Source organism: Heterodontus francisci, chromosome 3 (genome assembly GCF_036365525.1).
Source record: "Heterodontus francisci isolate sHetFra1 chromosome 3, sHetFra1.hap1, whole genome shotgun sequence".
Taxonomy (NCBI): Eukaryota; Metazoa; Chordata; class Chondrichthyes; order Heterodontiformes; family Heterodontidae; genus Heterodontus; species Heterodontus francisci.
Genome location: NC_090373.1, coordinates 58,892,164 through 58,915,489, shown reverse-complemented (window position 1 = coordinate 58,915,489; position 23,326 = coordinate 58,892,164). Strand labels below are relative to the sequence as shown.

The 23,326-nt window shown below is 44.5% G+C and overlaps 1 protein-coding gene across 2 annotated transcripts in view; it reads left to right on the top strand.

Annotated features, from left to right (window-relative positions):
• itgb1bp1 (integrin beta 1 binding protein 1) overlaps window positions 1-23,326 on the top strand; it is a 49,626-nt gene that overhangs the window by 794 nt on the left and 25,506 nt on the right. For both annotated transcript variants that reach the window (XM_068022432.1, XM_068022421.1), the window contains exons 2-3: window positions 14,832-14,934; window positions 20,945-21,023. In XM_068022432.1, the coding sequence (XP_067878533.1) occupies window positions 14,863-14,934; window positions 20,945-21,023 (151 nt within the window). In that variant the 5' untranslated portion in view covers window positions 14,832-14,862. The remainder of the gene's footprint in view (window positions 1-14,831; window positions 14,935-20,944; window positions 21,024-23,326) is intronic.

Sequence of the window (23,326 nt, the reverse complement as noted above, 5' to 3'; positions counted from 1 at the left end):
CAATGTCACAGGACTTCATGTCGCGTTTGCAGACGTCCTTGAAGCGGAGAAATGGACGGCCGGTGGGTCTGATACCAGTGGCGAGCTCGCTGTACAATGTGTCTTTGGGGATCCTGCCATTTTCCATGTGGCTCACATGGCCAAGCCATCTCAAGCGCCGCTGACTCAGTAGTGTGTATAAGCTGGGGATGTTGGCCGCCTCGAGGACTTCTGTGTTGGAGATACGGTCCTGCCACCTGATGCCAAGTATTCTCCAGAGTCAGCGAAGATGGAATGAATTGAGACGTCACTCTTGGCTGATATACGTTGTCCAGGCCTCGCTGGATACGCTCGGACTTTTGTGTTCCGTGTCAGTGCGCCATTTTCCCACACTCTCTTGGCCAGTCTGGACATAGCAGTGGAAGCCTTTCCCATGCACTTGTTGATTTCTGCATCTAGAGACAGGTTAGTGGTGATAGTTGAGCCTAGGTAGGTGAACTCTTGAGCCACTTCCAGAGCGTGGTCACCAATATTGATGGATGGAACATCAACCACCCATTTATACTAATCCTACACTAATCCCATATTCCTACCACATCCCCGCCTTCCCTATATTCCCCTACCACCTACCTATACTGGAACTTGCAAACTCCACACAAGCAGTACCCAGAATTGAACCCGGGTCGCTGGAGCTGTGAGGCTGCGATGCTAACCACTGCGCCACTGTGCTGCCACTGTCTCGTGCATTCTTCTTTGTTTTGCTGTCCAGTAAAAGAATACAAAAGAAATCCTGCAAATTTACCATCACAGTCCATACAAGTATGGCATTGCAATTTTTATGTGTAAGAAATGATCTCTTACTGAATGCAGGAGAATTGTTAGGTTTATGGTCAGTGGGTGACCACCTGAAAACATGCAGTGATACAACAATTAGCTTTCATTTATATGGCACCTTTAACATTGTAAAATGTCCCAAGGCGCTTCACCGCCAAAATTTGACACCGAGCCACATAAGGCGATATTAGGACAAATGACGAAAAGTTTGGTAGTTAGGTTTTAAGGAGCGTCTTAAGGAGGAGGGAGGAGTAGAGAGGTTTAGGGAGGGAATCCAAGATCCTAGGGCCCAGACAACTGAAGGCATAGCCACCAATGGTGGTGCAGTTAAAATCAGGGATGTGCAAGAGGCCAGAACTGGAGGAGCGTAGAGATCTCGGAGGGTTGTAGGGCTGGAGGAGGTTACAGAAAAAGGGAATGTCTAGGTTGTGAAAGGATTTGAAAAGTATGATGAGAATTTTAAAACTGAGCTGTTGCCGAATCAGGCGTCAATGCAGGTCAGTGAGCACGAGGGTGATGGATGAATGGGATGGTGCGAACTTGGATATAGACAGCAGAGTTTTGGAAGAGCTCAAGTTTATGAAGGATGGAAAATGGGAGGTTGGCCAGGAGATCATTGGAATAGTCCAATGTAGAGGTAGCAAAGATATGGGTTGAGGCTGGCAGAGTCGGGCAATATTAGAGAGGTAGGTGTAGGTGGATTTGGTGGTGTAGCAGATAGCATGGTCGGAAGCTCATCGCAGGGTCAAATGGGAATCCAAAGTTCCAAGTGGTCTGATTTATCCTCAGGCAGTTGCCAGGGAGAGGGATGGAGTCAGTGGCTGGGGAACAGAGTTTGCGGCAGGGACTGAAGACAATGGCTTCGGTATTCCCGATAATTAGTTGGAGGAAATTTCTGCTTATCCAGAACTGGACGTTGGACAAGCAGCATTAAAAAACAGACAGTGGAGGGGTCGAGCGAGGTGGTGGTGAGGTAGAGCTTTGTGGACACACATATACACTGTATGTATAATGAAGAAAACCTTAATCACCATGTTAACATTGCCTGAATGTCACAGTCCACTCTGTCATAGATCTTTGTTTTTGCTGTAGCCTGTGATATTGTTGATGTCTGCGGTGGTAGCCTGGAATGAGCTTGGACACAAATGTTAAGGGCTGGAGTGACCTTGAGAACTGCTGACTGCAGTGCAGTGCCTGACCTGGAGTCAGTACAGGTTAGCTTGCAACATACAAAACAACTGTCACAGCCTCTCTGGTGGAATGTAGCCTCCACATTCATTGTTTCTCAAACACATGCAGGTGAAGTCTGTTGTTACCTATATATTGAGAGGGCAAGTAAGCGCAGTCCTATCATAATCTGACTTGGCTAACATCTCTATGTTCCTCCTTCTCATGCTAAATAATACCAAATAAGGAAAAACTCCCAAAAATGCTTTGTAAGAACAACAGTTGTCATCGTCGGCTGTCCCTCGATTCGAGGATGACGTCTACTCAAGGTCGCGAGTTTTGGCCATGGGTCTTTATCTGACTGAATAGGTCGATTCTCGACCCGCAGATCTTTGGGCACATGGGGCAGGATGTAGTGGGATCCGAAGTGCAGGATTTGCTTCCTTTTCTTTCCTTTGCTGCTGCTCTGCCTCATCATTAAGGCGTTTGGACTCAAAGCATTGATGGACAAGTTGTTGCTGCTTTGAACGATTGGTAGAAAGCTCCTCCCAGTCATCAATGTCAATGCTGCTGCAGTTCAGAGTGTCTTTGAAGCATTTACATTGTCCTCCCTGGAATGCTAGCCATTTGAGAGCTGAGAAAACTAGGACCTAGTGGGGGGGATGGTTTTTGGCCATCTGGACCCAGTGTCCAGTCTATTGAAGTTGGTTTTGCAGCTGGATTCAGGAAAGGCACTAGTATTTGTTGAATGGGCCTCCCCTTGAATCTGGAGGATGCGGCAGAGGCATTGCTGATGAAATTTCTCTCGCGCTCTTATGTGTCGCTGATACACAGTCCAGGTCTCACTGCAGTACAGGAGTGTGGTGATAACAACTGCTCTGTACGCGAGGACTTTTGTTGACTTGCGGAGGTCTTTGTTGTCAAACGTTCACTGCTGTAGTATGTAGAAGGCTGAGCTGGTGCAGCTGATCCGGTGTTGGATCGCCTCATCAATGGTGGCCTTTTGAGACAGATGGCTGTCAAGGTATGGGAAGTGCTCAACATATATGGGAGGTGGAATATTTTGCTGACCAGGTGTGGGTTGATATGAGTTTTGTTTCGGCAACATTCAAGGACAGGCCAAGTCTCTTGTATGCAGAATTGAAGAGATTGAGAGCAGCTTTTAAATCTGGTGCAGAGTGGGCAACAACACTGCAGTCATGCGCAAACTGTAGATCATGTATGTCTATGGTGGTCAGTTTAGTTTTGGCACGGAGACATCTGAGGTTAAAGAGTTTTCCATCTAGGCAGTATTTAATGCTCACACCAGAGGGCAGCTGATCTTTCAGAAGGTGAATAGCCACTGTCAGGTTGATTGTAAGTAGTATGGGGGCTATCACATGCCTTGCTTGACCCCAGTCCGGTTTAGAAAATGTCTGTTTCAGATTTCCCACTCAAGACAGTTGCAGTCATATTATTACGGAGCAATTGCAGGATTGTAATGAAGTTTCTTGGACATCCAAATCTTTGGAGCTCATTCCACAGAACCTCGCGATTTACTGAGTCAAATGCTTTGGTCAGATTGATGACTGTAATGAAGAGTTCCTGCTGTTGTTCTGGACATTTTTCCTGGATTTGTCTGGCAACGCAGACCATGTAGGAGGTTCCTCTGGAAGGTTTAAAGCCACACAGTGTCTCTGGGAGGATTTCCTCAGCCATAGGATGTAGGCGATTCAGGAGAATGCGTGTCAGGATTTCCCTGCTATGTCCAAGAGGGAAATACCTCGATAGTTCCCACAGCATGATTTATCTCCCTTCTTGAAGATAGTTACAATTGTCACATTCCTGAAGTCAGGGTGGGGGGAGTTCTTTTTCCTTGCAAATCCATAGGTTGAGTGCATGGAGTCTTGAAGGGAGCAAAAGCCCACCAGCTTTGAAGACCTCAGCTGTAATACCATCGGGGCCGTAGGCTTTGTTGTTTTTGTTGCAGCTCTCCCATTGATGGTGGTTTATACATGGATTCTACCACAGGATACTGGGGGATAGCCTGAAGAGTATCAGCTGCCACTGTAGATTCACGGCTGAGGAGTTGTTGAAAATGTTCTTTCCAGCATTGACGGATGGCATTGTCATTCTTAAGAAGAGAGACACCATCCTGTAAGCGAAAGGGATCTTGTCCATTTGATCTTGGTCTATAGATGAAGACGGTGGCTTCAGAAAAGCTTTGCATGTCATGATGGTCAGCATATTGTTGGATCTCTCGGGCTTTCTTTTCCCACCACTTGTCCTTTATCTTTCGGATTTGCCTTTGGGTATCAGCCTTGAGATGTTGCAGTGCTGCCTGTTTGACTTGCGACCTGGGTTGTTCTGCCAGGCAATGAAGGCTGCTCATTTTTGTACCTGGTGGTCTCATATTTCAGCATCGTTTTCATCGAACCAGTCCTGGTGACGACGATGCTCGAACCCGATGGTCTGGACACAGGAGTCTACTACAGCTGACTTTATTTGTTCACACTTTTCTGAAATTGAGTTGGATGCGTGAAGATTTTCCAGATTGGTTGTGAGCTGCACTTGGAATTCCTCTCTTCAGTCGGGCTGCTTTAGGGCTGAGGCATTGATCATCTTCCTCTTGGACTTTTGGGTCTTGCGATGTCTTGGTGTTAGGTGAATGTTCATCATCGATTGAACCAGTCGATGATCTGTCCAGCAGGCATCAGACGCCCGCATGGATCCAGTGATACAGACAACACTTTAAAGAACAACTGTAAGTTGCAGCCATTGAAATTCCCAGTTTAAAAGGGCAGAAATGCAAAGCAGTGCATTCCTGGCATAAAGGCCCTGGAAAGTGGTTGATGCCAGTTGTTTAGCTTTACTATGTTAAAATAAAGCATTTTGGTGGGAGCTTCCTGCACTATTAATTTTTGCAGCTGTATATTTGTGTGGTTCGTACAGTGGGCTGAGATCCAGTGTAACTGATCTCTACTCAAGTTTCTGCTCCTAATGCCCTGATTGCTCACACTTAAGAGGAGATACGAGGTTGAAAAGTTGACCATCTTTTTCTCTCACTGCAACCCAAAGAAAACTGAATATTTTGTTACTGTGCATTTGGAGAAATCTATACTGACGGAGTTTCAGAATATTGGGGGTGGGGGAAGAGAAAGAACTGTTTTGCATTTGATTTCCAATCCTAGAGCCATCAGCAATGGAAAGATGCGAGTGTTATTGGCTGCTGGCATTCAGGACTGCAAAGGATATCAGTCCACGCTAACAATATGATAGGTGTTTACTGGGACTGGAATATCAATTATTATTGCCGATAATTTAATGGAACCTGTCTGCATTCCACAGATGACATTTTTAATGGGCTAGAGCCACAGCAATTTATCAACTATCCCTTATCCTTACTTACAATGTTGCAACCAGACATCTCTTTTTGAATATGTTGAAACATTTATTGCTTTTTTTCCTTTAAAAACTTTTTTGAGAAAGGATTTATAAACGTTGCAACTCAAGCACAAGATGTTATGGGGGAAATGTATCTGCAGTACATTATGTATTTACTGTGGTACATGATTGCCTTAATATTGTGATTGTAGCTTGGGGCACCATAGATGTCCTCAGTTACTGAAGTGCTGAAGTTACTGAAAGAAGTTTCTGAATGGTTCAGAGATCAATGGGCACTTGCCTGGTATTTTTAATGTTCAGATACAAGTTATACCACAAATTTAGTAAATTAGTAATTTGTTCAGTAATAGAATAATGCAAGTGGAAATATTGAACCTTCATCAAACCAATACACACCTATGATGTAACTTTGCCTGCTGACCTGTACCTGGTTAAATATGTTTAATGTAGGAATCACAGCACATGCTGTATAAAGCTATGTGGGGAATCCTGAATGCAAAGATAACCCCCAGCTTTTTTACTGCAAATTGTCTTTTTAAACCCCTCTCCCCTGTCTTCTCCACCCTCACCTACAATGTGCGAGGAGATCAGGGACTTCTTTGTCATTAAGATCGAGACCACCCGATCAGCTGCCTCTGTCTCATCCCTCCCCTCCTCTCCCCCACCAAGCTAAATTTGCTCTAGAGTTTTCTGCTTTCTCTAGTTTCTCTCCTATCTCCCCTCAAGCCCTCTCCGAGCTCATCTTGTCCATGAGACCCACTTCCCGCTCCCTTGACCCTATTTCCACTAAACTGCTGACCACTCAACTTTCCCTCCTGGTCCCTATGTTAGCTGATATTGTAAATGGTTCTCTCTCTTCAGGTGTTGTCCCTCTTTCCTTTAAATCTGCCCCATTCCTCAAAAAAACCCTTGACCCCACAGTCCATGCAAACTACCATCCCAACTCCAACCTCCCTTTTCTCTCCAAAGACCTTGAACGTGTTGTTGCTTCCCAAATCCATGCCCATCTTTCCTGGAACTCCATGTTTGAATCCCTCCAATCAGGTTTCCACACCTGCCTCAGTACCAAAACAGCTCTTATCAAAGTCACAAATGACATCCTACGTGACTGTGACAAAGGCAAACATTCCCTCCCAGTCCTTCTTGACCTGTCTGCAGCCTTTGACATGGTTGATCACACCATCCTCCTCCAATGCCTCTCTACTGTTGTCCACATGGATTGGACTGCACTTGCCTGGTTCCATTCTTGCCTATCTAATATCCAGAGTATCATTTGCAATGACTTGTTTTCCTAATCCTGCACCACTACCTCTGGTATCCCACAACGATCTATCCTTGGCTCCCTCCTATTTCTCATCCACATGCTGCCCCTTGGTGACATCATCTGAAAGCACAGCGTTAGTTTTCACATGTATGCTGATGCCACCCAACTCTACCTCACCCCCACTTCTCTCAACTCTTCCACTGTCGCTAAATTACCAGACTGCTTATCCGACATCCAGTATTGGAGGAACAGAAATTTCCTGCAATTAAATATTGGGAAGACTGAAACCATTTTTTTCGGTTCCTGCTCCAAACTCCATTCCTTATGTACTGACTTCATCCCTCTCCCTGGCAACAGTGAGAATAAACCAGACCGTTCACAACATCGGTGTCATATTTGTCCCCGAGATGAGCTTCCGACCTCATATTCGTGGCATCACTAAGACTGCTTATTTCCACCTCCTTAACATCACCGGACTTTGCCCCTGTCTCAGCTCATCTGCTCTTAAACCCACATTCGTGCATTTGTTACCTCTGGAGTTGACTTTTCCAGTGCACCTGGCTGGACTCTCACATTCTACACTTCATAAACTTGAGGTCATCCAAAACTCTGTTGCCTGTGTCCTAAGTAATACCAAATTCTGTTGACCTGTCACCCCTGTGCTCACTGACCTACATTGGCATAGAGTCATACAGCAGAGAAACAGGCCCTTCAGCCCATCGTGTCCGTGCCGGTCATCAAGCACCTATCTATTCTAATCCCATTTTCCAGCACTTGGCCCGTAGCCTTGTATGCTATGGCATTTCAAGTACTCATCCAAATACTTCTTAAATGTTGTGAGGGTTCTTGCCTCTACCACTCCTTCAGACAGTGCATTCCAGATTCCAATCACCCTCAGTGAAAAAAGTTTTCCTCAAATCCCCTCGAAATCTCCTGCCCCTGACCTTAAATCTTTGCCCCCGGTTATTGACCCCTCCGCTAAGGGAAAGAGTTTCTTCCTATCTACCCTATCAATGCCCCTCATAATTTTGTATACCTCGTCAGGTCCCCCCTCAGCCTTCTCTGCTCTAAGGAAAACAACCCTAGCCTTTTCAGTCTCTCTTCATAGCTGAAATGCTCCAGCCTAGGCAACATCCTGGTGAATCTCCTCTTCACCCTTTCCAGTGCAATCAAATCCTTCCTATAGTGTGGTGACCAGAACTGTACACAGTACTCCAGCTGTGACCTAACTAGCGTTTTATATAGCTTCCTCATAACCTCCCTGCTGATATTCTATGCCTCGGCTAATAAAGGCAAGTGTCCCACATGCCTTCCTAACCACCTTATCTACCTGTGCTGCTGCCTTCAGTGATCTATGGACAAGTACACCAAGGTCCCTTTGATCCTATGTACTTCCTAGGTCTGACCATCCATTGTATATTCCCTTGCCCTCCCAAAATGTATCACTTCACACTCAGGATTAAATTCCATTTGCCACTGCTCTGCCCATCTTACCAGCCCATCTATTCTTTTTGGGCCTCCTTATCTCGAGAGACAATGGATACGCGCCTGGAGGTGGTCAGTGGTTTGTGAAGCAGCGCCTGGAGTGGCTATAAAGGCCAATTCTGGAGTGACAGGCTCTTCCACAGGTGCTGCAGAGAAATTTGTTTGTTGGGGCTGTTGCACAGTTGGCTCTCCCCTTGCGCCTCTGTCTTTTTTCCTGCCAACTACTAAGTCTCTTCGACTCGCCACAATTTAGCCCTGTCTTTATGGCTGCCCGCCAGCTCTGGCGAATGCTGGCAACTGACTCCCACGACTTGTGATCAATGTCACACGATTTCATGTCGCGTTTGCAGACGTCTTTATAACGGAGACATGGACGGCCGGTGGGTCTGATACCAGTGGCGAGCTCGCTGTACAATGTGTCTTTGGGGATCCTGCCATCTTCCATGCGGCTCACATGGCCAAGCCATCTCAAGCGCCGCTGACTCAGTAGTGTGTATAAGCTGGGGATGTTGGCCGCTTCAAGGACTTCTGTGTTGGAGATATAGTCCTGCCACCTGATGCCAAGTATTCTCCGAAGGCAGCGAAGATGGAATGAATTGAGACGTCGCTCTTGGCTGGCATACGTTGTCCAGGCCTCGCTGCCGTAGAGCAAGGTACTGAGGACACAGGCCTGATACACTCGGACTTTTGTGTTCCGTGTCAGTGCGCCATTTTCCCACACTCTCTTGGCCAGTCTGAACATAGCAGTGGAAGCCTTACCCATGCGCTTGTTGATTTCTGCATCTAGAGACAGGTTACTGGTGATAGTTGAGCCTAGGTAGGTGAACTCTTGAACCACTTCCAGAGCGTGGTCGCCAATATTGATGGATGGAGCATTTCTGACATCCTGCCCCATGATGTTCGTTTTCTTGAGGCTGATGGTTAGGCCAAATTCATTGCAGGCAGACGCAAACCTGTCGATGAGACTCTGCAGGCATTCTTCAGTGTGAGATGTTAAAGCAGCATCGTCAGCAAAGAGGAGTTCTCTGATGAGGACTTTCCGTACTTTGGACTTCGCTCTTAGACGGGCAAGGTTGAACAACCTGCCCCCTGATCTTGTGTGGAGGAAAATTCCTTCTTCAGAGGATTTGAACGCATGTGAAAGCAGCAGGGAGAAGAAAATCCCAAAAAGTGTGGGTGCGAGAACACAGCCCTGTTTCACACCACTCAGGATAGGAAAGGGCTCTGATGAGGAGCCACCATGTTGAATTGTGCCTTTCATATTGTCATGGAATGAGGTGATGATACTTAGTAGCTTTGGTGGACATCCGATCTTTTCTAGTAGTCTGAAGAGACCACGTCTGCTGACGAGGTCAAAGGCTTTGGTGAGATCAATGAAAGCAATGTAGAGGGGCATCTGTTGTTCACGGCATTTCTCCTGTATCTGACGAAGGGAGAACAGCATGTCAATAGTCGATCTCTCTGCACGAAAGCCACACTGTGCCTCAGGGTAGACGCGCTCGGCCAGCTTCTGGAGCCTGTTCAGAGCGACTCGAGCAAAGACTTTCCCCACTATGCTGAGCAGGGAGATTCCACGGTAGTTGTTGCAGTCACCGCGGTCACCTTTGTTTTTATAGAGGGTGATGATGTTGGCATCGCGCATGTCCTGGGGTACTGCTCCCTCGTCCCAGCACAGGCATAGCAGTTCATGTAGTGCTGAGAGTATAGCAGGCTTGGCACTCTTGATTATTTCAGGGGTAATGCTGTCCTTCCCAGGGGCTTTTCCGCTGGCTAGGGAATCAATGGCATCACTGAGTTCCGATTTGGTTGGCTGTATGTCCAGCTCATCCATGACTGGTAGAGGCTGGGCTGCATTGAGGGCATTCTCAGTGACAGCATTCTCCCTGGAGTACAGTTCTAGGTAGTGCTCAACCCAGCGGTCCATCTGTTTGCGTTGGTCAGTGATTATGTCCCCCGATTTAGATTTGAGGGGGGTGATCTTCTTGATGGTTGGCCCAAGAGCTCTCTTCATGCCATCATACATTCCTCTGATGTTTCCGGTGTCTGAGGCCAGCTGAATATGGCTGCATAGGTGTTGCCAGTAGTCGTTTGCGCAACGCCTAGCTGTTCTTTGTGCAGTACTTCTGGCTGCTTTAAGTGCTGCGGATGTTAAATCGCTGGGGGCTTTCTTGTAGTTCAAAAGTGCAATGCGCTTAGCGGCTATGACAGGTTCCAGCTCTTCATTATGAGATTGAAACCAGTCTGCATTTCTCTTCGCACTTTTGCCGTAGGTGGTCAAAGCTGACTCATAGATGGCGTCTCTGATGTGGGCCCACTTGGTCTCAGCATCCCCTGTGGGAGTGTTTTGAAGGGCTGTTACAAGTGAATTTAGAAATTTTTGTAACAGCTGTGGGTGAGAAATTCTGCTCGTGTTGATGCGCGGGTGGCCCTTCTGCTTGGAATGATGCAACTTCTTTGGTCTGAGTCTAACCTTGCTGCACACCAGGGAGTGGTCGGTGTCGCAGTCCGCACTGTGGAAGCTGCGTGTGATTTGAACACTGTTTAAGGCGGCTCGCCTTGTGACAATGAGGTCTAGCTGGTGCCAACGACGTGATCTTGGGTGCCTCCATGAAACCTGGTGACAGGGTTTAGTGTGAAAGAACGAGTTGGTGATGCAGAGGTTATGATAGGTACACAACTCAAGCAGTCTCTGCCCGTTCTCATTCATCCTTCCAACGCCATAGCGCCCAAGGCAGGAGGGCCATGAGTCATGGTCGGCCCCAACCCTGGCATTAAAGTCCCCCAGCAGGAATAGGTGTTCGGTGTTGGGGATGCTGCTAATGATGTTATGGAGTTGTTCATAGAACTGGTCTTTAGCTTCAGGTGCGGAACAGAGTGTTGGAGCATAGATGCTGAGTAGGTGTACTGGACCAGAGGTGGTGAGCAGTCGGATGGACAGTATGCGTTCCGAGCCATTTGAGGGAGGCTCTATCATGCTGAGCAAGGAGTTTCTGATGGCGAAGCCCACTCCATGCTGTCTTGGTTCTTCAGGATCCCTGCCCTGCCAGAAGAAGGTGTAGTCTTGCTCTGCTAGAGAGCCACTCGCGGGGAGGCGAGTCTCCTGAAGTGCTGCAATGTCCACATTGAGTCTACTGAGCTCGTTGTTAATGATGGCGGTCTTCCGAGAATCGTTGATTTGTGTAAGGTCTTCCGACAGGCCAGGACACATAGTTCTGACGTTCCAGCTTGCAAAGCGAAGGGCTGGTACCTTCTTTCCTTTTTTCATGTTGTTTGGTGCGGTGTATCAGTCCACCTTTCGGGCAATGACCCTGAGCTCCAAGCACCCATTGAAGCAGGCAGACTGTGGCGGGACAGAACCTTATTGACCGGGGGCTGCCCGGTTTGAGGCGGGCAGTAGCTGTCCAGTGAGGTGCAATGACCTCTCCCACCGACAAAGGCAACCCGTGGCGCCCAGTTTCTACGCCAATTTATCTGGACTTATAACCCGTAACTGCTGCCTTCCGTGTTGTTTCAGTCGCTGTGAGGCAACTATGGAGTGACCTCTCCATGGCGCATGCCTGGGCAAATTTATGGAGGTTGAGAGTTGCCCAGTCGTCAAAACCCCCCTCTCGGCCTTTCTGGTGGGGTCCAAAGGAGTGCAGGACACGACGTTTGGCACCAGTATGGCTGCAGGAACTGCCGGAAACATGCCAAAGGTGACACATGACCGCCTACGGGGTTCCGCTCCGGATTTTCTGTTAGGGTTTACTCCCTTAGCCTTGGTCTCTCCCGAGACGCCCACAAGGCAGTGGGGTTGTTGGGGCCCCTACACAGGTGTAGGATGGTGCCGGTGGGAGGAGGGGATGCAAGGGGGAGGGGTAGAGGGAGGGGGTGGGGGGGGGGTGCAGGGGAAGGGGGTGCGGGGTGAAGATGGTGCGGGGGGGGCGGGCTGGGGCGGGGTTGTGAGGGGGTGAGCTGAGAGGGTGGAGCAGGGAAGGGGACGGGGGTGGGGGGGGGGGGGTGGAAGGGGGGTAAAGGGGGGGGGGAGGGGGGGTGGAATCTGGTGCAGGTAATAAGCCATTTCCTCAGTGCCCACCATCGACGTCCGGAAAGCTCATCTACGTCCTTCGGGAGGTGAAGCATCATTTGGCAGACTTAGAGGTGATTACCTCTAATCTATATTGTCTTGTAATCTAAGGCTTTTCTCCTCACTCTTTATGACACCACCAATTTACGTGTCATCTGCGAACTTACTGATCATACCTCCTATATTCACATCTAAATCATTAATGCATGCTACAAACAGCAAGGGTCCCAGCACTGATCCCTGTGGTACACCACTGGTCACAGGCTTCCAATCACAAAAACAACCCTTGACCATCACCCTCTGCCTCCTGCAACTAAGCTAATTTTGGATCCACTTTGCCAAATTGCCCTGGATCCTATGGGCTGTTACCTCCTTGACCAATCTCCCATGCGGGACCTTATCAAAAGCCTTACTGAAGTCCATGTAGACTGCGTCAACTGCTTTACCCTCATCGACACATCTAGTCACCTCTGCGAAAAAGTCAATCAATCAGGATCTCCCCCTGACAAAGCTATGCTGACTTATGCTTGATTAAACCCTGCCTCTCCAAGTGGAGATTAATCTTGTCCCTCAGAATTTTTCCCAATAGTTTCCCTACCATTTATGTTAGACTCACTGGCCTGTAATTACCTGGTTCATCCCTACTACTCTTCTTGAATAATGGTACCACATTCACTGTCCTTGGCTCCCGTTCAAGCAATGTTTTGATTTTAAAATTCTCATCCTTGTTTTCAAATCCCTCTATGGCTTCGCCCCTCCCTATCTCTGTGATCTCCTCCAGCCCCACAACCCTCCCAGATATATGCACACCTCTAAAATCAGGGATGCTGAAGAGATCCTAATTAATCGCTCCACCATTGGTGGCTAGGGCTTCAGATGCCTAGGCCCCAGGCTCTGGAAGTCCCTCTGTACAGCTCTCCACCTCTCTACCTCACTTTCCTCTTTTAAGACCCTCCTTAAAACCTACCTCTTTGACCAAGCTTTTGGTCAATTGACCTAATATCTCCTTATGTGGCTCAGTGTCACATTTCGTTTTATAATGCTCCTGTGATGCACCTTGGGACGTTTTATTACATTAACGGCACTATATAAATATATATATTTTTTGTTCATGGGATGTGGACGTCGGTGACAAGATAGCATTTATTGCCCATCCATAATTGTCCTTGAGAAGGTAGCGGTGAGCTGCCTTCTTGAACCTCTGCAGTCCTTGGGGTGTCAGTACACCGACAGTGCTGTTAGGAAGGAAGTTCCAGAATTTTGACCCAGTGACAGTGAAGGCACTGCAATATAGTTCCAAGTCGGGATGGTGTGTGGCTTGGAGGGGAACTTGCAGGTGGTGGTGTTCCCATGCATCTACTGCCCTTGTCCTTCTCGGTGGTAGAGGTCGTGGGTTTGGAATGTGTTGTCGAAGGAGTCTTGGTGAGTTGCCGCAGTGCATCTTGTAGATCGTACACACTGCTGCCACTGTGCATCAGTGGTGGAGGGAGTGAATGTTTGTGAATGGGGTGCCAGTCATGCACGCTGCTTTGTCCTGGATATTGTCGAGCTTCTTGAATGTTGTTGGAGCTGCACCCATCCAGGCAAGTGGAGAGTACTCCATCACACTCCTGACTTGTGCTTTCTAGTTGGTGGACAGACACTGGGGAGTCAGGAGGTGAGTTACTTGCGTCAGAATTCCCAGCCTCTGACCTGCTCTTCTGGCCACAACATTAATGTGGCTGGTCCAGTTCAGTTTCTGGTCAATATCAACCCCCAGGATGTTGATATTGGAGGATTCAGTGATGGCAATGCCATTGAATATCAAGGAGAGATGGCTAAATGCTCTGTTGTTTGAGATGGTCATTGCTTGGCACTTGTGTGGCACGAATGTTACTTGCCACTTATCAGCCCAAGCCTGGATGTTGTCCAGGTCTTGCCACATCTGGAGATGGGCTGCTTCAGTATCTGAGGAGTCGCGAATGGTGCTGAACTTTGTGCAATCATCAGCGAACATCCCCACTTCTGACCTTATGATGGAGGGCAGATCAGTAATGAATCAGCTGAAGATGGTTGGGCCTAGGACACTACCCTGAGTAGCTCCTGCAGTGATATCCTGGAGCTGAGATGATTGACCTCCAACAACCACAACTATCTTCCTTTGTTATAGGTGCGATTCCAACCAGTGAAGAGCTTTCCCCCTGATTCCCATTGACTCCAGTTTTGCTCGGGTTCCTTGATGCCATACTCGGTCAAATGCTGCCTTGATGTCAAGGGCAGTCATTCTCACCTCACTTGTTGAATCTGTATCGTGATGCACTATAGGACCTATATCCAGAGAGCTCATAGCTTGGGTCAGCCTCAAAATAACGTGATGTATACCATGTCCCTACATTTATTCCAGCAGTTTGTGAACGTTATAGAGAGTTTAGTACAATCTTATGTAGGATTTAAATTTATATATTGTTTGTACAAATGGAGACAGATTAGGCTGTCTTCCTGCATTTTCTCCCATGCCTCACTGAGAACTCAGTGTCAGCTTTATACATATTGATGAAAATTTGTTATAAGTTGGATATCATCATTAATGTCCAAATGATTTTCACATGAGGTGGATGATGTGTAAAGAATGTCTTGTCACTAACATTTTTTGACCCTTTGTCTATTTCACAGGTTTATCTGCTTTAAAAAAAAATGGTGAGAAATGTTTCGGAAAGGAAAGAAACGTCACAGCAGTAGCAGTTCTCAAGGCAGTGAAATCAGCACGAAGAGCAAGGTAGGTTTTCATTGCTAATTTTATGCCTAATTGGGCTTTGACTGTTGATACCAAAGATGCAATACCATAAAGCCTTGTTTTAATTTATAAGTTGTTATTGCATCACTAACAAAGGTACAAAAATTATAGGCTTTGACGATGTATTTCTCATTTGTTAATGTTTGTGAATAAGACGGACTACATCATATGAATATTCAGTGCACACGTGGAGAAATGCTGTGGAAGCCATCTGCTCAAAGCTCTGTAAAATGTTAGACCACATCCCTCTACCCAGGTTCAAGAATATTACCTATTAATTAATCTATAACCTTTTCAAATACGTCCAGCCTATAGTTTTAACACCAACTCTTTGTCGTGTTCCCATGTATTGTAATTATATTCTAGTTTATCCTTTCACTTTCTGTAATACCTGCTGTTGAGTATGCAGTTTCTTTCCACTGAAGTTACCATTCCTGTTGCACCCTCATAATATTTATCAACCTAATGTTATACACAAAAAGGATTCTCAAATTTTCACCCAATGTGCTAAGTGACGATCTCTTCTCAATGTTGGTTCCCTTTAGTGCCAGTTGTGGCTCATTTGGCAGCACTCTCATTTCTGAGTCACTAGGTTCCAGATTGAAGTCCCACTCCAGAGCTGGAGCACAAAAATCAAGGCTGATCAAGGCTAATGCAATATTGAGGGAGCACTGCACTGTCGGAGGTGCTGTTTTTCAGATGAGACGTTAAACCGAGGCGCTGGTGTCCTGACCAATATTTATAGAGTTGTACAGAGTCACTTATGGCACAAGAGGAGGCCATTTGGCCATTGAGTGCACACTGGCTCTCCACGGAGCTATTCAGTGAGTCCCACTCCCCTGCTCAATCCCTGTAGTCCTGCAAGTCTATATCCTGAAATGGCCATTCAATTTCCTTTTGAAGTCTTTGTTTGTCTCTACTTCCACCACCCTTGTGGGCAGCAAGCTCCAGGTCATTACCACCTGCCACGTAAAAAATGTCTTCCTTTTATTCCCCCTGCATCTCATACCCAAAACCTGCAATCTGTATCCCCTTACCATTGGTTAATGGGAATAGTTTTTCCTTGTCTAACTTATCTAAGCCTGTCATAATCTTGTATACTTCTATTAAATCTCCCCTCAATCTCCTTTGTGCTTGGGAGAACAACCCCAGCTTTTCCAACCTAACCTTACATCTAAAATCCTCTATCCCAGGAATCATTCTGGAAAATCTCCTCCGCACCCTATCAAGGACTCACACATCCTTCCTGAAGTGTGGTGACCAGAACCGGACACAGTACTCCAGTTGGGGCCTAACTAGAGCTTTATAAAGGTTCAGCATAACTTCCCTGCTTTTCTACTCAATGCTTCTACTTATGAAGCCCAAGATCCCATATGCTTTACTAAGCACTCACTCCATATGTCCTGTCACCTTCAAAGATCGATGCACATGCACCCCCAGGTCCCTCTGTTCCTGAACACTCTTTAGAACTGTATCATTAAGTATATATTGCCTCTCTGTATTCCTTCTGCCAAAATGCATCACCTCACACTTGTCAGTATTAAATTCCATCTGCCACCTATCAGCCCATTCTGCTAGCCTATCTATATCCTGTTGCAGGTGGTTCATGTTATCCACACGGTTTGCCATACCACCAGGTTTGGTGTCATTGGCAGATTTTGAGATTCTACTCTTTATTCCAAGCTCCAAGTCATTTATATATAGCAAAAAAAGCAGTGGTCCCAGCACTGATCCTTGGGGAACACCACTGTCTTTCATCCTCCAGTCTGAAAAATAACCCTTTACTATGACTCGCTGTTTTCTGTTCTTAAGCCAATTTTTTATCCAATTGACCCTCCTATTCCATGAGCCTTAATTTTGTTAACCAGCCTTTTATATGGTACCTTATCAAATGCTTTCTTAAAATCCATATCAACAACATCCACTGCATTCCCTTCATCAACCTTCACTGTTACTTGATCAAAAAATTCAATTACATTAGTCAAGCATGATCTGCCTTTTACAAATCCGTGCTGGCCATCCTTAATTGACTCGAACCTCTGTAAGTGTCTGTTGATATTTTCCCTGATAATTGTTTCTAGCCCACCATTGATATTAAACTAACTGACCTGTAGTTGCTCGGACTGTCCTTAAACCCTTTCTTGAATAAGCGTGTCACATTTGCCACACCAATCCTCTGGCACCTCCCCCATATCCAGGGAAGATTGGAAGATTATGGAAAGCCCTTCTGCTATCTCCATCCCCACTTCCTTTAGCAACCTGGGATGCAAGGCATCTGGACCAGGTGGCTTATCTACCTCTAAACATAGAGTTTTAGTACCTGCCCCCCTCTCAATTTTTACCCCTTTCATTACCTCTACTCTCTCCGCTTCTACCGATATTTTGTCAGATTCCATTTCCTTAGTGAAGACTGATACAAAGTATTCATTAAGTATATTAGCCTTGTCTGCATCTCCAAGCATATTTTACCCTCTTTGTCCCGAATAAGCCCCACTCCACCTCTTACTATTTACATGCCGGTAGAAGATTTTTGGGTTCCCTTTTATGGAGACTGCCATTCTATTCTCATATTCTCTCTTTGCCAGTCTAATTTTCCTCTTCACCTCCCCTCTCAACTTATTGTATATGGCCTGGTTCTCACTTGAAGAATTCACCTGACATGCATCATACACCCTCTTTTTTTTTTGTTTCATCAGAATCTCTATCTTCCTCATCATACAAGGAACCTTGTTATTAGTTCCCTTATCTTTTGCTCTTGTTGGAATGTACCTATCCTGTACCTGAAGTATCTGTTTCTTGAAGATAACCCATTGTTCCAATACTGATCTTCCTGCCAGTCTTTGGTTCCATTCTACCCTGGCTAGATCTCTTCTCATTGTACTGAAATTAGCCCTCTTCCAATCTAGATGTTCTCCCTTATTTTGTACCTTGCTTTTCTGCATTACGAGTCTAAATCTGATGATACAGTGGGCACTCTTAGCCGAGTGCTCCCTGACTTGGCACACCTCATTTCCCGGCATCAGATTCAGTATTCCCTCTTTTCTACTTGGGCTGAACACATGCTAATCAAGTAGGTTCTTCTGAAGACATTTCAGAAATTCGTCCCCCTCCTTACCCTTTACTCTAGAATTATCCCAATCGATATTTGGGTGATTAAAGTCCACTCAATCAACATCACAAAAACAGATTATCTGGCCATTATCACATTGCTATTTGTGAGAGTTGGCCGTGCGCAAACTGGCTGCTGTGTTTCCTGCATTACAACAGTGACTGTATTTCAAAAAGTACTTCATTGGCTGTAAAGTGATTTGAGACATCCAGTGAAAGGCGCTATATAAATGCAAGTCTTTTTTTTTTCCTTTTTATTTTGAAATTGAGTTTACTGGAGGTCCCATATGCATTGTGACCTCAGTGCCTTTGTGTGTTAATGCACTGGCTGACATGGCATTGTGTCATGCAGAAAGGCTCTGTACTGAATTAGCTGAGATCAGTTGGGATGTTACAATTAACCTCCCTACTCCTGGGCAAGGGTGACCAAAAAATCAGCTTAGAGTTCTGCTCCTGTACACCATCTAGTGATCCATGTACTAATCCAGAAAGCCAGTTGGTGAAGGATAGAATTGAAGCTGATCTTTACACTTTATATTTATTCACAGAGTTGCACCTTACAAGCATACACCTCCGAACCTAACAACTGCAGGTTTAGTCTGTGTCTATTTATCGGGGCTCAAGTGAATGCTCAGTTAATGTGCACCATCTGCATACAATTAAACACAATTAATATACAATTAACAGCCCTTGCAGGGAGTGCATATGTTTAGGTTCCAGGTGAGGACGGGTCTAATTGTGGCTGTGTTGCTTTTATGATTGACTAGCCTGTCTAGACTCACCCATTTGAGCAAGGTACGACAGGGCACTGATGAAATTTTTACTCTACGAAAGTTGGTACCTTCAGGAGGGATAATTAGGAAGATTTAAAACATTTTAACTAGCTCAATAACAATTGTCCTGTCTTATTTTTTTTAAAAATATGACAAATGGCTTTTTGCCAAAGTCTTCATTATTTTCAAAATGAACATTCTGGTAATTATATTCATATAATACATTCAAATATAAAATATCTCCTGAAACAACACACAGAGAGTACTGTGTTTGATTTTCTCAGTGGCTTTTTTTTATTACTAAAATATACTTTATTCATAAAAATCTAAAAAATTACATTACAAAACAGTTCCAAAAAGCACCAAGTCAAAACAATACAAAGAGTGCAAAGGAGATCAGTTTCTTTCAATACAGGAGTGAGTTGCCTCACAACCCTTCCATTTCATTTTACATGCCATGTACATTTTACAGCAGACAAATATTTTCTGGCTACAGTTCGAGGGGTTTTCCATGGATCCAGCCCCTCAGTTCACCTTGATTTGCTTAGTAGCTTCCGTCTGAAGTTTACCAAATTTCAAGTTTAGCTGGGGCACTGGAACAGAGAGAAGCTCAATCATTCTAGTCCACTTCCACTCCTTAAGGTAGTGGATGGTTTATTCCTTCTAAAGTTTCAGAAGCTAGGAGCTTATTCTAAGTTTTAAGGCTAAATTATATTGTAGATAAATTAGCATTTAAATCTAAACTATATCTTTTTTCAGTTTGCTAATTTGTAACCATAGTAGCATGCAAATTTGTACCCAAGAGCCTGGGTGATGTTCAAGTATGGGCTGAGATTTCTCGTTCGTGGCAATCGGGAATGATCCGTTGTCTTATTCCTATCATAGCAAGTCCTATCCGTAACAAGAAATCCAGGCAAAAACAAGCTAAATCTGGTTGGTCTTATCTCTATGAGAGAATCTGTTTAGAAAGTTGATCAGTTATCAACATCTATGCAGTAAGAGAATTCTGAGACTACAAATGTTGATTAATTTCAGTTTTGGGCCCTCTCATGTTCAAAGGCCACTTAACTTTTGGTGACCAGACAGGTTGCTGAACCCTGGTTAAAACATAAGTCACAACAGTTAACATATTCTGGGAAGATATTAGCCCGTAATTTTGTTTTGATTTCTGTTGTTCTGAGGAGGAAATTACAAAGGTATGAAGTTTTACATATTAGGAGTAAATGTTGTGACCCATCAAAACTGAAACAGTGCTGTAGTTCAGAGTAAAGGATTATAACTGAAGGATTAACTTTTCATTTAACAGAATTTAGTAAACAAAAATTGCCCTCCTACATTTTTAATTCACTGCATCATAGAGTCACTTATAGCACAGAAGGAGGCCATTCGCCTATCGAGTCCATGCCGCATTCGGCCTATCGAGTCCATTCGGCCTATCGAGTCCATCACTTCACATCATCTTGCCATTACTGGAGTTACTTGAACAATTTCCGAATCGTTCTCTCAGTAATTTTCTAATGGGGTTTTTAAGGGATGTGTTAAAATGTTTTTCCAATGGGGTTTTGAAGGGGTGTGTCAAAATGTTTTTCTAATGGGGTTTTTAAGGGGTGTGTCAAAATGATTTTCTAATGGGGTTTTTAAGGGGTGTGTTAAAATGTTTTTCCAATGGGGTTTTGAAGGGGTGTGTTAAAATGTTTTTCTAATGGGGTTTTTGAGGGGGTTATTAATAGCTGTTGCTTATTTTTCTATTTGACCTTTAAAACACTGAGAATTGGCATTTTATGTCTTTGCTGTTAAAGCTGGTAACTCAAATAAGTAAATAAAAAATTCACCTAAATGTTCAATTATATTTTTTATATAATCTAGCTCCAATGCAAGTGTCAGATGAATTATTTAGATGTGGGATTCAAGCTGTTTCCACAGGGCAGATCTCATTCTCATGTCACTTGTGTCTTCCTAAATACCCTGCGTAGACGATGCTCTGAACAAAAAGGGTAACCCTTAAGATGCATGTGAGGAAGTGTAAAGCACTACTCTGATAGTAAATATAGCATTTATATGGATTTATCAATTTAAACCTTTTAACGTATTTGTGTGCTTCCTTTTCTCAGTCAGTAGATTCCAGTTTGGGTGGTCTTTCTAGATCTAGTACAGTGGCTAGTCTTGATACAGACTCCACAAGGAGTTCAGGTATTGTACTGCAAAATTCTTCAATCTTTAATTATTCTATAAATGATAGTTCAGATATACTGTAACATGTGTAATATTGACAGCCCCCTTACAGTCTCTGACCTTAGCTGCAAGTATGTTAGTTTTTTCAAGTCAGGATAGCAATGGACAAATCAAGTTCGCTATAATTTTACTACAAATGTTGTATTTCTGACTTTTAAAAATGTCATTGCTACAGCAGATAGCACTATTTAGATTGTTCCAAAACACTTGTGAAGTCACAGAATTAGATCATAATTTAAGCAGATCATTTTCTGGTACAGTCTCACTCTGATGGTTCAGCAGTTACTGCTACAGTTGATCACCATATCGTCAGCTTATTCAGGGAGAAAATGATCAGGGTACTCTTTCCAAATCCCAAGCAAATGACACTGCTGAAAACAGAAAGTTGGGACAAGTTACATTTGGGCAAATTTTTCAGGTGACTTTGAGTAACATAAGCAGATCCATGAGGAATTTAGACCAAGGACTTGATACTACCAAAGGAAGAGAAATTGAAAATGTGCCAACAGATGGGTGAAAAGTGGGAAGGTGAAGCAGATTCTCCTAGAACATTGTTTAACCCCCGTTTAATGTTAAAAGGTCCCCACCCTCGCCCTCCTAAAAGTTTCCCTGTCTCCTGTGTCACATAGCTTTTGCCGGTAGTCACTGGGAAGCAGCTTTCTCCTGGACTTCTGTTATTGTCACTCTTAAGCCTCTAATTTCATCTTCCCCCTAAGAAATGACCATACTGACCTGTTGTGTTTTTTGTGCATCCATTCTATTAAAACCAAGATGGGCGAAGGACATCTGACTCCTCTAGGGTCCCAATTTCTGGAAGCATTTATAATTGCTGTTTATGACTAACATCTTATGACAAGAGTTCTCTAGCAAGCCTATGCACAATGCATTTTCAAACTAATGTTGATTGCACAGGCTTTTAACGTGGTTCAGGCAAAAAAATGTGAGAAGTAACAGTGCTTAAGTGCTGCATTTATTAAACTACGAGGATTAAACAGGTGTTGTTTGAAAATTTCAGTCGGAGAGTTAGTCTTCGTTGTATTCTATACAAAATAGATTTTAAAAAAATTGTTGGTCCCCTCAAATGGACCGCCTTGTGTCAGTTGCGGAGTGGCCTTCATTTAGATGTTCAGAATGTTCATTTATTTGATCGAGGAAGATATCAGATATAGGAGGGAAGAGAATGAATTACAAAAAAAACCCCAAATTAAATCAAATCAAATTATCAAGCCCAGCTTCCCCATAACTGAAGTTCCCCCATCTCCGCTTTTTCTCAAAAACTTATCTCAATCTTGCATGAATGTAATTCAAGTGCATAATGCCTCTGCGAATGTAATTTATAGAATCATGGAATGATACAGCACAGAAGGTGGCCATTCAGGCCATTGTGTCTGTGCTGGCTCTTTGAAAGAACGATCCATTTAGTCCCACTCCTTTGCTCTATCTCCATAGCCAAAATTTTTCTACTTGAAGTATTTATCCAATTCCCTTTTTAAAATTATTGCATTTACTTTCACCATCCTTTCAGGCAGTGCATTCCAGGTCATCATAACTCACTGCATAAAACAGTGTTTTCTCATGTTGTCTCTGGTTCCTCTGCTAGCTACCTTAAATCTGTGTCCTCTGGTTACTGACCCTACTGCCACTGGAAACAGTTTCTCCTTATGTATCTGTCAAAATCCTTCAAAATTTTGAATACATCTATTAAATCTCCCCTTAACCTTCTCTGCTTTAAGGAGAAAAACCCCAGCCTCTCTGCCAGCTTAAGTCCCCCATCTCTGGTACCGTTCAAATAAATCTTCTCTGCATCCTCTCTAAGGCCTTGACATACTTCCTCAAGTGTGGCGCCTAGAGTTGAACACAATACTAACCAGTGACTTATAAAGGTTTAACATAACATCCTTTTTTTTTTGTACTCTGTGCCTTTATTTATAAAGCCAAGGATCCCATATGCTTTTCTTTTTAAACAGTTTTCACAACTTGTCCTGCAACCTTCAAAGATTTGTGTACAAAAACTCTCAGATCCTCTTGTTCTTGCACCCCTTTTAAATTGTATCATGCAGTTGATACTGTCTCTCCTTATTCTTCCTACCAAAATGCATCACTTCGCACTTCATTGTGCTAAATTTCATCCACCATGTGTTGGCTCACTTCATCCACCTCTCTACGTATTCCTGAGTTCTATTACTATTGTCACTGTTTACTACATTTCCAAGTTTCGTGCCATTTGCAAACTCTGAAATTACAGTGCATAATGCCCCCAA